At 37.9% G+C, this 16547-nt stretch overlaps 1 protein-coding gene across 5 annotated transcripts in view; it reads left to right on the top strand.

The window, feature by feature from the left end:
* The window catches only part of LOC310908507 (cadherin-6), a 103615-nt gene extending 88597 nt beyond the window's left edge, over positions 1-15018 (top strand). For all 5 annotated transcript variants that reach the window (XM_083859612.1, XM_083859614.1, XM_083859611.1 and 2 more), the window contains exons 8-12: positions 4703-4839; positions 9261-9382; positions 10138-10255; positions 10343-10594; positions 14251-15018. In XM_083859612.1, the coding sequence (XP_083715738.1) occupies positions 4703-4839; positions 9261-9382; positions 10138-10255; positions 10343-10594; positions 14251-14741 (1120 nt within the window). In that variant the 3' untranslated portion in view covers positions 14742-15018. The remainder of the gene's footprint in view (positions 1-4702; positions 4840-9260; positions 9383-10137; positions 10256-10342; positions 10595-14250) is intronic.
* The last annotated feature ends 1529 nt before the right edge of the window (positions 15019-16547 follow it).

The raw sequence follows: 16547 nt of genomic DNA, 5'->3' as shown, positions 1-16547 counted from the left end.
GTTTCTGGCAGAAACTATTTTCATTTTGTATGGCATGCCCTACACATGAAGTCTTGCTCAAGACTAAGCCTTCTAACTTTAATTGAAGTTTTCTTGAATTTGTATCATGAAATGCAGCTATTCTCTGGCATTCTGAGCCAGCAGAGCATAGTCACTTAAAGAGCAGCAAAATGTTTTGCTGACTTCGGTGAAGCCCCAGGACATACCTTTTGTAGCACATTTTCATGGGCACAGGCATGCAAGCATGAAGGTGAAGAATTGGTTGGGGTGACACCCGGGCCCCTTGCAGTCTTCATAGGAACCTGCTTTTTTTTATATCTAATGGCACTGGAGAGTAAGGGGAGTGCTTCCCTCCTTCCCTGTGGTGATAACTACAACCATTTGCATTTCACACCAGCACCAGCTCCTAATTATAAGTGATTTACAGTGGATAGGGACTATGCTGTTCATTGTTGAGTACTGCCTACCGGCTCTTTGCTATTAATTGAATGTGTGTGCTAAAACTTATCTAACTTTCAAGGGCAGTTCTTTAATACCATATAAGTACTTTGCATATTTTAGTATCAGATAGTTATTGAGCAAAATTTAGTAGAAGTGTCAAACCTGATGCAGTGCAGCAGAAAGCTTGTCTACTTTTTACCTTAATAGCATGCAACAACCAAGTGCAAGGAGAAGAAAAATAAAAATCAGGAAGAGATTAGAGTAATAGAAATAAATATAGCAAGAAGAAACATGAAAATCAGTAAGAGAGAAAGGAAATCAGCAGAGAGCAGTAGCCTGAGAGATGCTAAGTTGCAATAAATGTAATTTTATGGTGCTAATATCTTGGGTATCTGCTAGAATTTGGGGGCATGGGTCGAGTCTGCATCTTTTTGACAGGATAATTTTTTTTTCTATCATGCAATAGAGATGCTAAATCCGATTTTCACTTTGAGGTTCAGGGAAGATGCAATTAGACTGTATATATATGACTTGTCACTTGCTTGTCAATTTTTCTTGACAGTTAAAAATAAAATCTTTAGACACTTGATATTACAATGAAAACCTTCCATTTTCGCCTCTACTCGAGAAGATTTCTCTTCTTAAACAAACTGAATCCTAACTCTGTTAGATGAAAGTCCCTTTGATCTTCCATTAAAGGAAACCTTCACAATATCATTATGAAAATGCATTATGAAAAATTCACACACACATCCCTTCCTGACCCACAAATCTTCCTGTCTCGTGGTTACATTAGACAGCAAGCTGCTGAGCATCAGAAGACAATGAAGTGATAGCAAAACCTGAAGTGGATATCTGTCCTGGTTGTAAGGCTGCATAACCATTTGTGACCTGTATATTGGTAGAGCTAAATTGCATCAGTCTAAGTCTTTTAAATAAATTTTGTTCTGATATGACATTGAGAAAATAGAAAAATACACCAATACATGGTTGGCTACATTTGAATATGTGTCCAAGTGCAGTAACATTGAGACATTCACAAGAAGCACTTTACAGTCCAGAGGTGTTACGAAATAAAATTTTGCATTCTACTTGTGTTTGGTCTACACAGAAATAATATGAACCTCTGCATACTGATAAAAAAAACAATGCTGAAACTGGCACTGCTGTATTGTACATCAGCTCTTTTTAAATTGTTAGCTGAGTTTTTTTGCTATAGTAACTCCTCAGAGGCATAATGAAGTTCATCAGTCACTGGAACTGTCTTCCTGCTGTGATTTGATTTACTAAAGTACCCCAGATGAAAATGATCTGCAAACAAATGTAAGGCTAAATTTTGTTTGTGTGTTTTACTGACAACATATTTGCATGTGTTAGATTCTCCTTTTTACCTTTCCCTTCTCCCTGTTATATACAAGGAGGGATGGAGTCTACATAGATACTTTTTTAACTTCATAGCTTGCCAATTCCTCAAAGCTTGAAAGAGATGAAGTCCTGAAGCCTGACAAATACACACCCGTAATTTCATTAAATAAATGTAAAAATTAGTTTGATGTTGTCTGCTTAATTCTTACTAGGTTGTGATCCAGAAGTCAGAATCAGCACCAATTCAACATAATTAAAAATCCTTGATCAAAAGAGACTGGATTATGCAAACTGAGAAACAGAAGTGACAGTCTAGCTTATTAAAATCATCCTTCTAGACCAGATTTAATGGTATAATTGGAATATACTTTAAATGCACTGACCTTGTATGTATTTTCTTTGGGATATGAAGAAATAAAATTAACATTCCATTAAGAAACTGTCTCTGCTGGTTTTATTTTTATAATTTTGAGTTTCCACTTTACAAATGACTGAATATACATATGGCTTTACAAACACTTGTACTTCAAAATCCTTAATATCATGAAGAAGAAGCCCTTAATGTTACAGTCCTAGTAAAATTAGAAAAAGTTCAGACCTTTTTTTTATTTTTTTTTCCAGATAGTGTACCACAGATTGAATTTGGGAAATCTTAAAAAAAAAATAGTGATTGCAATACACCAAGGCTTTAAAATGTGCTAAGACAGTAAGATACTTTAAGTGCATTCAAAATGTGAAGCTGGAGTGAAAGTAAAATTGAAGAAAAAAACCCCTAAGATTAGGCAGCTCATGCCTAAAGCTAGTTGCTTATTTAAATGTCTTGCTGAATAAGAGTCTGAAACATAGTATTGCAGTTAGTTGAACAGCTAATCTATAGAAAATCCTGATATTTCATTTCAAAGAAGAATACAGAATCTAGATTTAACTGCAAAATGGGAATACCAAAGTATTTCAGCTGAAAGGTGTGGAAATGAGCTACAGAATATCTGAAAATAATTGAATTCACAAGATACCAACATAATACCATATAAAAGCTCAAATGAATGAAAGTTAAAATGAAATGTTTATCACATCAAATACTTCCTTTGTCAAAATGTAAAAGAGTCAGACCAGTTTGTATAAACTTATTCCCATTAAGCATTTCAGCCAAGTCAACAATTTCACACATGCTGTTTAGATTTGGACAAAGCAGCACTTTTCAAGCTGATGTTAATGTCACCATGCTGCATAAAGGAACTAAGTTAGTGACACCACAGCTGACTTCCTGCAGCCCAAATTGCAGTACTGTCAGTGAAGTGACAGCAATGAATGAAAACTAAATCTGAACTCCTGAAGAATTAGCAAAACGTGCCCATGCAAGTACTACTAAAATATGTTAGCTTTTTGTGCTAGTACCTTTGAATGTCATTTGGGTGCTTCCCTAGGAATTAACCATAAAGAAAGAAAAATAGTTTAGTGCAAATAATTAATACTTGACATTGTTTTGTTTGGAAAGGTTGGCTACACTTAAATTCTTATTTTGGAATAAGACCTAATAACTAATTTGCTGTAGGCATTACATCCCCCTTTTTTATTTGCAAAGAAGAAAAAATGTCTGTTACAAGATAAATAGCAAGTTAATTAATTTTAAAATTTTGGCAGAACCACGTTTCAACTAGTTTCTTCTATTCCTTCCTTCTTTCATTCAAGGTCTTTATCAGAATTTAAGAGACACTGCACAGGCACAAGGAAATTGTTCAGAATAGAGGACATGTCTGGCAGCTGCTTCTAGGACAGAGCAGGAGAGAGAAATTTTTCTTCAGCCTCTGCACTCCCCTGAAATCCGTGGCAGCAGTAAACTCTGCCAGTCGTTCTCCTGGCCCAGTTTTCATCTGACTGCTTACCAGTTCAACTATTATCTTTACCCTTGTCTGGACACGAGGAACAGCAGTAGCTGCCTTGTCTCCATCAATATGGCCTGCAAGGAGACCAAGGGAGTACACTGGGCTTCCTAAGGATCTACCCTGCATTGTACATGAGCACACAGTGGGGTTTGAAATGGGAGCAGAATAATGCAATTGCATTCTTGCTTTGGCAACATCAGAGACATATTTCTGTCAAAAACCTCTATAATTTATGCAAGGATTTTCCGTTCAGGAGAGATGAAACCAAGTCCCAGCATTTGGATCAAGGTGGTAGCACTCTCCCGGGAATTGGAGAGTTCTACTTTTACACTTGGATTTAGTTCAGCTGAAAAAGCAAAAGATCAGATTGAAAATTTGAATCTGTATTTAGACTCTGAGCTCATCCAGAGCTTGTTAGCATTCCTTTTCACATACAGATACCATCAAGCAGGGCTGAGAATGTTAGTTTTAATGAGTTACAACAAACCTTTGTGTGACATGTGCCGTGGAATAATGAATCTGCTCCGTGCTGACTTGGTTTGGGCGGGCAACCTTTTTAAATGCTGTAAAGGGAAAGGTACAAATGCACCCCAGCTGTCAAATTTTGTATCAGAAATGATTTGGAGCAGTTGAGATATCAAACTATTTAAAAAAAGGGTTTTATAAAGGAAAAGACAACTCAGCCTTAAAATAAACTTCGTATCTTTCAGGACACAGACTTCATATTTTTCACTAAAAACAAAGCTTTGATGATTCTCAGAGGTATGTAAATTCTACAGCAATTCATTTATTCAGTGACAATACTCCACCTTCTAAATCAAACCTCCAATGTGTCATTATCCAGTAGCTCAGAACTAGCTCTTTGTGTGAATACATAAAGACTCTGAAGCCTGTGCTGAAAACAAAAGGAAACCCCATTTGCTAGCTGTTTGATGTCTAGTCTTAGAAAATGGTTTTAGAACGTAGAAATTAAAAGGAAAGCATTCCTCTAACCCCTGTCTCCGTGTTTGCAGGTACTCTGTAGATCGTCACACTGATATGGACAGAGTATTCAACATCAATTCAGGAAATGGTTCGATATTCACTTCAAAACCCCTTGACCGGGAAACACTGCTGTGGCACAACATTACAGTAATAGCAGCAGAGATCAGTAAGTTAAACCTAAATACGACTCCTGTCCCTGATGTAATGAATTTAGCCTTCTAGCTGAGTGTGTGGAAAGCGCAGCTGGGCACATGTCAGGTTTATGGATAGCCCACTCAATACTAATGAAGAAGCAGTAACTCTTACGAGAGGTCATCTGCAGTTTTGTGTTTATTAGGGACACGGTTCATGAAGAGGTAACAGCAGGGAGAAAAGGTGACAGTTCTGTGTTCTCTGATCAGTTATAGCCACTTTAAATTTTGAACATGGCTGTTGAATTCTGAAACTGGCATGCAGCAAAACATATGGTTTAAAGCCAAACTGCATTCCTTGGCTGAATTCAGTCTCATTCAGACTGGATGTTTGCAAATAAAGCTAAAGTGGCTGGGCTGAGCTGGGTGCCCAGATCTTAGTCAGTTTTATGCATCTCCATTTTCTACTTTGTGTGCATCCTTTGAAATTACAAGCCACAGCTACAAATCAATCTGTCATTTAGTTTAGGCTTGTTCCAAAGTAGCAATCTTGTGATAATACAAGACATGCTGATTTTAGAAGTCGAAATGCCAGAGGTCTAAGATGAGGACATGTTTGAGATGGCATTAATTAATAATTTGCTTCGCTTTAATGCAGTATCTATAAGTATATCACATGCTCCAGTATCAGGGAATGCAATTCTATTTGCTTTTGCAGAGTCACAGTGCCTATGTTGATGGTGGAATGGTAGATAAGTTTCATATAAACACCAGCCCTGTGCCTGTTAGAATGTCTCACTGCAATTCAGAGGCTAAAAAGCTTTTGATTTTTCTGAGACAATGTAAGCTCTACTTCCTTTCTTTATATATGTACATGGCTCAATAACTTGCTTAACAGTGAAGAGTGTAAAAAGCTTGAGATTACTTGACTCAACTTTCTTTATTGTGTGAGTCTTCTTTAAAGCTGAAAACCAATGTAAAATAAAGCTATTGAGGCAAGCAAATGGGGTTATTAGGAAGGCGTAGTGGGTTTGAGCCTATAGGAATGACAGGACAATAATAGTTTTCTCTCTCTCATGAAAGTTTTCACCTTTTAATGCTAGGTATGGGATTTCAGCACACCAAACACTGAATGTTAGTCACGTGGCTGTGTTTCTATTAGGTTCTTGAAGGCTGGTTCTAGGGTCAAAAATTGTACACTATAGGCAGCTCCTGGTAGAGCAAAAGGGGAAAAAATGCCTAAAAAGGAAAGAATAGCAAGATTTATCATTGACAGTAGCAAGAACACTTGCATTGACTCCAGCTGGGCTGAAATAACATGCATTATAGAAAATTCTCTGAAAACCAGCTTAGCATCTGTAGGAAGTACTCATTTGGTTTCTTGCTTCCTCCCCTAAGCACAGACCTTCTACTGCACCAAACCCTCTCAACTTTTTGTGTCTGACACAGGCTTCTGTCTTAATTACCATTCCTTTTTAGTCTGAATCCTTTCAAGCTGCAACAAACTGCTTCCCAGGGTGTGCTTTAGTAAATTTGGAATAACTGGGTAAATGTCTAACAAAGGCAATTTTTTTTTTTTTTTTTTTTTTTTTTAGAAATGTACTTTTCTGGTCCAGGACACTTCACTAATTTTAGTTTCAAGAGGTTTGATTGGAAAGTACCACTGATTATTGTTCCTGGCAAACCCAGAAATTTCTAGCAAGGCTACTTAAAGTCCCATTCCACTAAATTCCATAGAATCACTTCTTTCTCTCAGTGATATTATCTCATGAAGCTCCAAGTATACTTCACTGAAGTAATCTAAAAAAATATCCAGTCAGGTTACAGGCAGGATACGCCTTCAAATGGGAGGGGATGCTCCCTTTGATATAGGAAAAAATAATTATAAAGTCATAAAGAGAAACATCACCTTCAGTGATGACTGATCTTGATTTTTGTTTTACAGTAAAAAAAAAAAAAAATAAATACAGAAGCTGTTTTGCCTTTGTCTAGAATTGTCAGTAAGTGTAGATTGCTCCAGTTCTAAATGTTCTTTTTCACCAGTGTGAGCTGCAATTGCTCAGCAGCCCAGAGAATCAATCACGCTGTGACTGCTGCACATAAATAGTTGGTGAAACCCCAGGTCAGTACATCTGCCACAGGCAGACAGCAAACTGGCATTAAAACGTGGGACACAGGTCTAGTGAGTCACAGCTGCAGAATTACAGCTGATTTACCAAAGACAATTCCCAGAGTGTTTTTAAATATTTGTTGCTTAACACTTATGGGTAAGTCAAACATTGGCAGGACTTTGAGGCTGTATTCTGAAAAAACCCCCCACCACTTTAACAGCTTTGTTGCTGGCTCAGCAGAAAACATATCCCTGTATAGAGAAATAGATTTAAGCAGTTTGTTGAGTCTATGGAGATGGAGCCCAGTGGTAATTAAAGGATAATGCAAACAAATGAACCTACATGAATTAATTTGCACAAATAATTTGAAAGATGATCACACAAAATATAAAAAAAGACAGACTTGAAAACGTATATTAATTTCCATTAAATCAGAGAAGAGGAATATGCTCATAGAGCCTAGAGTTTATGTAAGCTTCTGTTTCTTACAGTATGATTTTAAATTTTAAGAACCTTAAGCACTGAAAAGTAAAATGAAAATATGTAGGTTTAGGTTTAAAAAAGCAGGAAAGAAAACAATTCTCCTTCAGAGGAGAAGAAACGTGTTTGCCAATATATTTGAATGTATTTGTTAGAAAAGTATGCCCTACAAAATAGTCTTTCCAATAGTCCTGTGACTTCAAATGAATGCCTTTGATTTCTGCCTGTTATAAAAATTCAACTCTTTTATTGATGTATTTTAGCAAATAATTCAGCCTAGTCCATATTATACATAAACTGTTATTTTATACATTGAATGAATTTAGCCCAATGGTTGATATTGGAAAAAGGTTTATGCCTAATGGAATCATATTAACTTCAATGGGACTGTGGAGCCTTAAAGCACAATATTTTGTCCAAATGACTGAGCTCTGTAATACAAATAAGCAGTGCAAATTTTTGAGAAGGCATTTTCACATTTATAAAAGGATGATAAACACATTAATAGGACTTTTATTAAAGTCAACAAGCTACTATAATGAACAAATATAATAATAAAACCAACAAGCTACTATAATGAATGCTTGTAGAAGAATATAGAGTCTTAGATCTGCTATATTTTATTGCACTATTTTTTCACTTGAATGATAGGTTAAAACGCGTTTATAAAGCATATTTACGTGGGTAGGAAATCAACATGGGAAAATTCAGTGTGAGCCCTCATGTATGAGAGGGGAAGGTATTTATTTTAAACCAAACTTATCCCAATCACCCTCTTTCCCTCAGATTTCTCTCTCACACATTCCCATACCCACATACGCCTATGTGGATATTGTGTGATACAGAGCACAAAGGATCAATGGCAGTGTCTCTTGGGTTTCTTTCAATTAGTGATGACAAATTTCTCTGGGACCAGATCTTGAACATTTTAGATGTTAGTGATTGTTATGGTGTGACTTTTTGCCTCAGAATCTTGCTTATTTCACCATGCATGGCTCTAGGCAAGGTTTCTGCCACTGCTTTTCTTATTCTTGTATCATTTTGACTAAAGCCTGCCTCCTCCCAACAGGAAAAGGAATTGTCTATAAAGTATGGTGCACTTCCAGATGTTTTCATTTTTGTCCAGAAAGATAACAGTATTTTCATTAATATTCTATGCTCAAGAATATCTTTGTCAATTTCAATCTCTGGGAACTATGCAGTCCTGACAGGGAAAAAAAAAGGTTGTTTACATAGGGGGACCTGCAGGTTCTATATAGTGCTTATATTTTTCAGCTGATACACTTCAGTATTTACTCTAGAACATCAGACAAAACAATTCACAACAGGTTAGAAAGCATCTGTGATCACAGCTGCAGTTACTATTTCTATAAAATAGTGATAATCATGGTAGCTTAACTGTGCCACAAGATTTGTAGGGCACAGAGTATTATATTTAACAAGTGGAGAAGAAAAAACCCACTCAATCTCATTCTCTTGTTTTTAGAGAGCTAAGGAAGGGAATATGTTCTAGCTACTTCACTGCCACAGAACAGTATTAGTCAGGCTAATAAACAGATTTAATTTAGTTCCAGTATTATATTTATGTATATCACACATACATGCATAATCATACTTGGAATGATCAAAGGAATTTGTAAATTTAAGATGGACTCCTACTCCATCTTAACTCTATAGTTTACATAGAATTAGAATAATGATACTGCATTCATTCCATAACACATTCACCAGAAATCAACAGGAAGTAAGTGAAGTGCTCTGAGCAAGAAAAATTAAGGCAATGAGCCTCCAAGTCTGTCCTTTTCTTCCACTGCACTGAGTCAGTAACGGGGCTAAAAATCTCCATTCTGGTTTTGTCATTTCAGACAACCCAAAACAAAGCAGCCGTGTCCCAGTGTTCATTAAGGTTTTGGATGTAAATGACAATGCTCCAGAGTTTGCCATGTTTTATGAGACCTTCGTCTGTGAAAATGCAAAGGCAGAACAGGTGTGTTGTCTGCTCATACTAAGAAAATATTCCAAATTAAATGAGTTTTGCTACAACTCTTGCATTGCCTCATCAAGCGGTGTACTTTGCATTGCATCAAACTTAATTGCAAAATTAAACAGTGCCTGCACAGTATCTGATTTCACTCAGTATTTTTCCAGCTGACATGATGGTATGTTTTTGAATGTTATTTTCTGTACCTTGTTACCCCTTGTTCATTTTCATTCTTTCGTCCTCTGCTTTATTCACATCTGTAAATGTTACAGGTCCTGTCTGTGATACAACTATATCCTGCTAGATAACTCTCAACCTACCACTCCTATTGTGAAGAAGTTCAAAGCTGATTTGGAAGGTTCAGCCAAACAATTTCTATGACATGAGATTTGGGTAGATGAATATAAATTCAACTTGGACTGTCTCACCTTTCATCTCTATTCCTTGTCACATGCAAAGGTTTCCTACCCATCTGCAGTGGCATTAACCCAAGTCTTCTGGTGAAATCAACATGATTTTTCTGCCAACTTTCAAATTCACAATGTCACTCTCTGATGGTATAGGATATAATAGTATGGTGACCCTAAACAGCATCAACAGCATGTGGATGACTTTTCTTAAGCTCACCATAGAAACATCATTAGCCTTGGAGCAGAGGAAAAAAATGGATACAAAAGATTGTTTTTATAGTGTTTTGTAGAGTACATAAATAAACACAAAGTTCACTGACTTAGGAGATAATTTTGTTCTTATTGTTTCAGCTGATACAAACATTGAGTGCTGTTGATAAAGATGACTCTTACAATGGACATCAGTTTTCATTCTCCTTAGCTCCTGAGGCAGCCAGCAGCTCAAACTTTACACTACAGGACAACAGAGGTGAATTTCTAGGAGGATTTTTCTTTATTATCTTATCCTTGCTTTCACTCTTCAGATGAAGATTTAATGCATGCTTTGTGTTTCCAGACAACACAGCAGGGATTTTCACTAGAAAAACCAGATATAACCGGCATGAAACAAGTACCTACTTCTTGCCAGTGGTAATATCAGACAATGATTACCCCATCCAGAGCAGCACTGAAACGGTGACTATTCGAGTGTGTGCTTGTGACCATCGAGGAAAGATGCTGTCCTGTAATGCAGAAGCCTTGGTTCACCCTACTGGTCTTAGCACTGGGGCTCTTATTGCCATTCTTCTCTGCATCATTATATTACTTGGTAAGTAGCTCAGGGACATTTTGTTCCTTTCATGGTTATTTTGCATTGCTAAAATTGTTATTCCAAGACTAGGACAAAGGCAAAGTAAAGACATCATTGTCTTATCCCGCCTATATATCATTGTATTTCCTCCTCTGAGGGCTGCTACAGATGGGGTGTATAGAGCACAACCAATCTGACCCTTGTTATCTAAAAAGTTAGTGATGTATGAGGAAGAGGAGACAGCTGGACTCCACACTCTGGTCAATGGAAAGAGACACCTGTGGAAAGACATTCATCCCGTCCTTTATTGGCATCTGAGGAGGACCAGACACATTACTCATGACCCTCTGCAGGAGTCCACCGCTTTCTGTTGATCACAGAAAAAGGGCAGATAACTTAGTTTTGAAGAATTAACTTCTCATTTCTAGACTGCGGAGAAACAAGTCTCAGTACTGCTTTTCTGTTGGAAAAAGATGCTGAATGATACTGAGGGACTCTCTCAAAGGCTGCAGGGTCCTCCATTTCAGCCACCAATGATTAGAAAGAGGTTGGGTCTTGAGTTTGGAGGATGTGCAGAAGTCTGGCTACGGCACTTACGGGTGGTCAACTTTTTAAAATGTATATAAAAATATATAAAATATATAAAAAGTTTGCAACATCTCTCACATACCTGTCAGGTTCCACCCCTCTTGTACTGCAAACAGAGATAGTTGGTCACTCGGCCATTATCTGTACCTGGTAATCTGGGGACAACTGTACAATACAACACAGGCTGTTCTTTGGGAGATGTTATTACCATGTTAAGAGGAAAGAAGGAAATCATACCAATTTTACAGCAGTGGGGTCAGAAAGGGGAGAAAATGTTTCCTTCATGATTCTACTTCTTTTTACCATACTCATATCTTCCTTGGACATGCTTATCACCACTGCAGAGTCATCCTGATCTTTACTTTTAACAAAATTTCCCTTTCCAGTAATGAGTTGAAAATGAGGTCGTAGTTCTCAGACTCTAACATTGCAGTCATGGCTTGCTCAAATAAGCTCTGTCCCATTTGCAGAAAAGATTCCCACAATAACAATCTGATCTTTAATTCACCATTAAATTCATTTTTCAAAACATGGTATCATTGCCCCCAAGGGCTGAGCTCACTTTGTATTAAGTTCCTTACCAGAAAAAGTAATGTAATGCTGCAGGTCATCTTGCACTCGTTAGTACAACTGTGCTCATTAATATCAATCTGACATTAAACGATTTCCTGTTTTATGTCAATCGAAAATAATTGATTCTGTGTGCTAAGCAGCACTTTATGTCAATTACTGCTCATGCCACCATGCACCATAAGCAGATTTTCAATTAACTCAGCTATATAATTTTCTATTTTCAGGTTGGTTGCAGGGTTTGAATGTGCAACCACTACTGAGTGAAAAACAATACTCTGGTCAGACCTGAACCACAACTCAAAGTTTAGCAGCAACAAAAAGTGCCTGTAAATTGCAAGGCTTATATGCAGTTTGAGTAAGTGTAGCATCTTATCAGGAGGTTTCAGATACTGCTGAACACAGACATGCAAATAAAGGTGATGTACTTCAGCGTCTAGCTTTTGATGGGGTCTTTTTCCTGCAAGTTCAGCACAAAGCTGTAAAATCCACGTATCAGACGTGATGTATTTATCAAAGTCTCATCCTTGCATATTCTGTGTAACACTGTTTTTGTAATGAGACACTCCAGCAACTCTTTGATGCAAAGTCAGTCATTCTTATGCTTTCTCAGACCATTCTACCAGTCACTGTTCCAGAAGCCTATTCCAAATTGACATTGTGTTTTTCAAGTTCTCCAAAATGTTCTCCAGCTATCTCTCTTCTTTCATACACACCTTTCACCAGTCCTTCCACACAGTGCCACAGTTTTTTGCTTTTGAGGAAGACAATGGTCTTTAACTGCATTTTTACACATCAGCACAAACAAGCATCACTCAAACTAGGACCCTTCTGTGGCACCATAAGTAAATCCTCATCATTAGGCAAAGATCCTAATGCAATCTGAACCACCTCTTCTAATCCTTCAACTTCATCATCCATTTCCTTTCAACTCATATTGACAGATGTTCTTCCTTATTCATAGTATTCCTGTGGTAAGACACAGCATTTTCCTGCTTTATCCTGTCTTTTGATGACCTTCCATAGTCAATCAACAAGACACTCAGGCACACCTACAGACAGTATTTTGCTCTAAGCAATCCTATGGGGAACTCATTATTTAAAAAACCAACCAACCAACCAAAAAAAAAAAAAAAAAAAAAAAAAAAAAAAAAAAAAAAAAAAAAAAAAAAAAACCCTCCACCACCACCAAAAGAAAAAACTCACTAGAATTTGTCTGTCAAGGGAAACTAAGAACGATAAGGTTCAATGGAATAAGGTTTTGGGTTGAGGACACCCTTAGTCCTTGATGTTGACCTTAAAAGGTTACAACTGAGGAAAGGACTGAAAAAAAAATAATTCTTTAACAGTTACTGTGCTTGACTCACACCCCATTTTAGAAGCAAAGCTGACATGCAGGATCATTGTGATCCACCTTATCATCTCACATCAATGAGTTTAGGCATTTCTGCTTTGCTTTACTATGAAAGAACTGTAAAGACAGCAAGATGTGTCCTTACTTGGAATTTGCACAGCAGAGCTGAAATGCTGGGCACTGCAGACCTCAGACTACCAAAGCAACAATGACAGCAGAAATATATCTCTGCTCTTGCGACTGTCCATTTGTCAATATTCAGCTTTTTACATCTTAATGTAAAATCCAGCTAAGAAATATGAAACTAGCTCCTATAAGAAAGTGTTGACCATATCCCTTTCCACTCTCTGTGTCCAGTTCTCCATCACTACTGAAAATCATTATTGAGTAAAAAAATTAAAATTTCCATCAGGTTCATGGAAAGAGTTCCTTCCCTCCAAATAAATAAAAAAAATATGTGTATGCAAACACACACTTTAAAATGAAGGACATAAAATATGTTCTAGAAATCGGCCTTTGTCAGATTAAAAAATACCTTTATCATATCTCATCAGTCCATTATTTAATTTGTGTACTTTTCAAGGTGATAAACATTGTGGAAACATTCCAGGGAAGTTAATAAAACTCAGAATTTGTGCTGGCTGAAAATCCCCTCCATATTCCAAGCTTTCTTCCCAGAGGAGGATAGATTTACTTATCTTGAAATTCAGCTTTGCTAAGCTCAGTAGATACCATCCTTGTCCATAGCAGAAGCTGCATGTTGTCCAAGGGGTTCAACATAAATAAATAACATCTAATGTTACTTACTCTGGAGAAAATGTTTCTTCCTTCCCAGCCCTCATTAAACTAGTTCTGTTCTCAAGGTGACAAAATTAGTCTATGGCTCTGGGCAACAAAGTGCCTACCAGCAAAAAGACACTTTGCTTGGCTTCCTACAAGCTTGACATCTCCTTTCTTCTGTGCATCCATGCCATTTCATCTCCCAGGGAACTCACAGGCAGAGCAAGTGCAGCCTGAAAATCTGATGTGCACATCTTCAGTTTTTCAAAACATCCTCTCAAACTTCAAACTAAAGCAGAGGTGCAGCATTTCTTCTGGGCTTTCATGGAGTTGGGGATTAACCTTCTTTCCCTTTCTCTTTCACTGTTGTTTTTGTTTGCAGTAACTGTGGTGCTGTTTGCAGCGCTGAGGCGGCAGAGGAAAAAAGAGCCTTTGATAATTTCCAAAGAAGACATCAGAGACAACATTGTCAGTTATAACGACGAAGGAGGTGGAGAGGAGGACACCCAGGCATTTGATATTGGCACGCTGAGGAATCCCGAAGCCATAGATGATAACAAATTACGCAGAGACATCGTGCCGGAAACACTTTTTATCCCGCGGCGGACTGCAACAGCGCGAGATAACACGGATGTCAGAGATTTCATTAACCAAAGGTTAAAGGAAAACGACACAGATCCTACAGCTCCTCCGTATGACTCATTAGCCACCTACGCCTATGAAGGTAATGGTTCCGTGGCCGAGTCCCTCAGCTCCTTGGAGTCGGTGACTACCGACGGAGATCAGGACTACGATTACCTCAGTGACTGGGGACCTCGGTTTAAAAAGCTGGCAGATATGTATGGCTCAATGGACAGTGACAAAGACTCTTAATATGGTGTCTTTTTTTTTTTTCCTCATTCCCAGAAACAGCACTGGGATATGTGAAGTGGCTATTTCTTTCTGTTTCTCCACAGCTGTTTGAAAGGGTTCTCTATTCTACACATTTGAATTGTCTAATGACTGCAGTCTGTGTGGGTTAGCCAGCAGAAAACTTTCTCTAGTATCATTTTATGCGCTTCCAAGAGGCAAAATCCTTATTTTTTTGAGTGCATCCAGTTTACCAAGCCAATCTTACAGGCACAGCAGTAGTGGAGGGGAAAAAAAGGGATCAGATGGGGAGCAATATTTTTACTTGTTCTGCTTATATTGTAAATTGGAGTATATTACTGTTTAAGCTCACTTGCTTTTTACTTGTATTCAGACTATTCAGCTCAGACGACTGCTCTGTTGTGTATTGCACATCCCAATGTATTGAGGTATCCTAGTTTACCCTATGTATTATAGTCAAAAGTAGTGGTGATGGAATGAAGGTTTATTATACAAGTAGAGTAAGCTGAGAAAAGAACATCAAACACACATTTTACTCATGAGGAGGGTAGAGAGGCTTAATGGTCATTTCAGCCTGAGTGTTTCTCTAGAACTCACCATTGCCCCATTGCGCTGAATCATACTAACACACACATATATATAGTTCATTGACTGCTCTGTATATATTCTTTGGACCTAGCATTGCTGGAGAGAAGTGTGTGTGTGCACGTGTGTGTGGTCAGTAGCCCCAATATATATAATTCTTAGATGGTTCCCCATTCTAACCCAGGCTTGCTTTGCAATGCAGGGAAAGTCATCAAATCCAGCTCCAGATTAGGTCATGACTTGGAGGAAGGAACAGATCATAACTGTGCTTCTGTTTGCACTTTCTCAGTCGGCCTCCACCTGCACATCAGTTCAGTGATGGTCACTGTCCTGGGAACACTGGAGTCGGGATGTTCATATCCACCTACTCCTGCCCGTTCCCATGTGCAGGTGGGGAGGAGTGACCTCAAGGTGACTGCCACCCTCTGGGGCAAAAGGAGCAACTGCAAAGGAGTAAAAAGTGCTTTTTCTGTCCTGACCTTCTTTGCCTGGATGTCCAGGGTGGATTCCTGACTGACTCTCTGCCCAGTTTTGCTATCTGTAAAATGGGTAAATAATGCCTACCTCATCAGGATGTTGCAAGAACTATGTAAGACATTTGGAAAATGCTTTAGAAATGGAAAATGCTGTCATTCCATCAGAGGAAAAAACTTTTCATTCTTTTGGGTATTTGTTTCCTTTTTTTCTTCTAGACTCGAGCCCGAATGAACAAGTAAGTGAAAATTATGGTCATTCCAGTGGCCTGAAAAGGGAGGGGGGTGTTAAAAATACAACTCATTTTTTAAAATAAACTACTCAGCCAGGGTTGTTAAAAACATCACCAAAAGTTAAAATTTTAACCACAGTTTCTCTGTGTGTGTTTATCTGCTTTGCCAAGCTAAGTAATTTTGTCCAGATGTGGGGTGGGAAAGTTGCCATAATCTTGGGCCAAAACAGTTTTCTTTATAGCTTGCACACCACTCAGTATTTCAGTTGGTTTTTCAATTGGTCATGTAGTGGTTACTCTTCAAATCCAGCCATCTAGGAGAGGCTCTCTGGAGAAAACCCTAAGGGGCTGCCATGGGGCATATCCAATTCCAGGAGTTAAACACCACCCTGTGTTCCAAAGTAGGGAACCCCAGCCCATGGCACAGTGCCAAGAAAAGAAGGAATTTTTCTTTTTATAATACCTCATGTGTAACTATTTTAATTTATTTCATGAAACAGTATTTAAAACCAGAACTA

Source organism: Zosterops lateralis (assembly GCF_965231275.1).
Source record: "Zosterops lateralis genome assembly, chromosome: 1".
Lineage (NCBI taxonomy): Eukaryota > Metazoa > Chordata > Aves > Passeriformes > Zosteropidae > Zosterops > Zosterops lateralis.
This window is presented reverse-complemented; position numbering and strand designations above follow the sequence as displayed.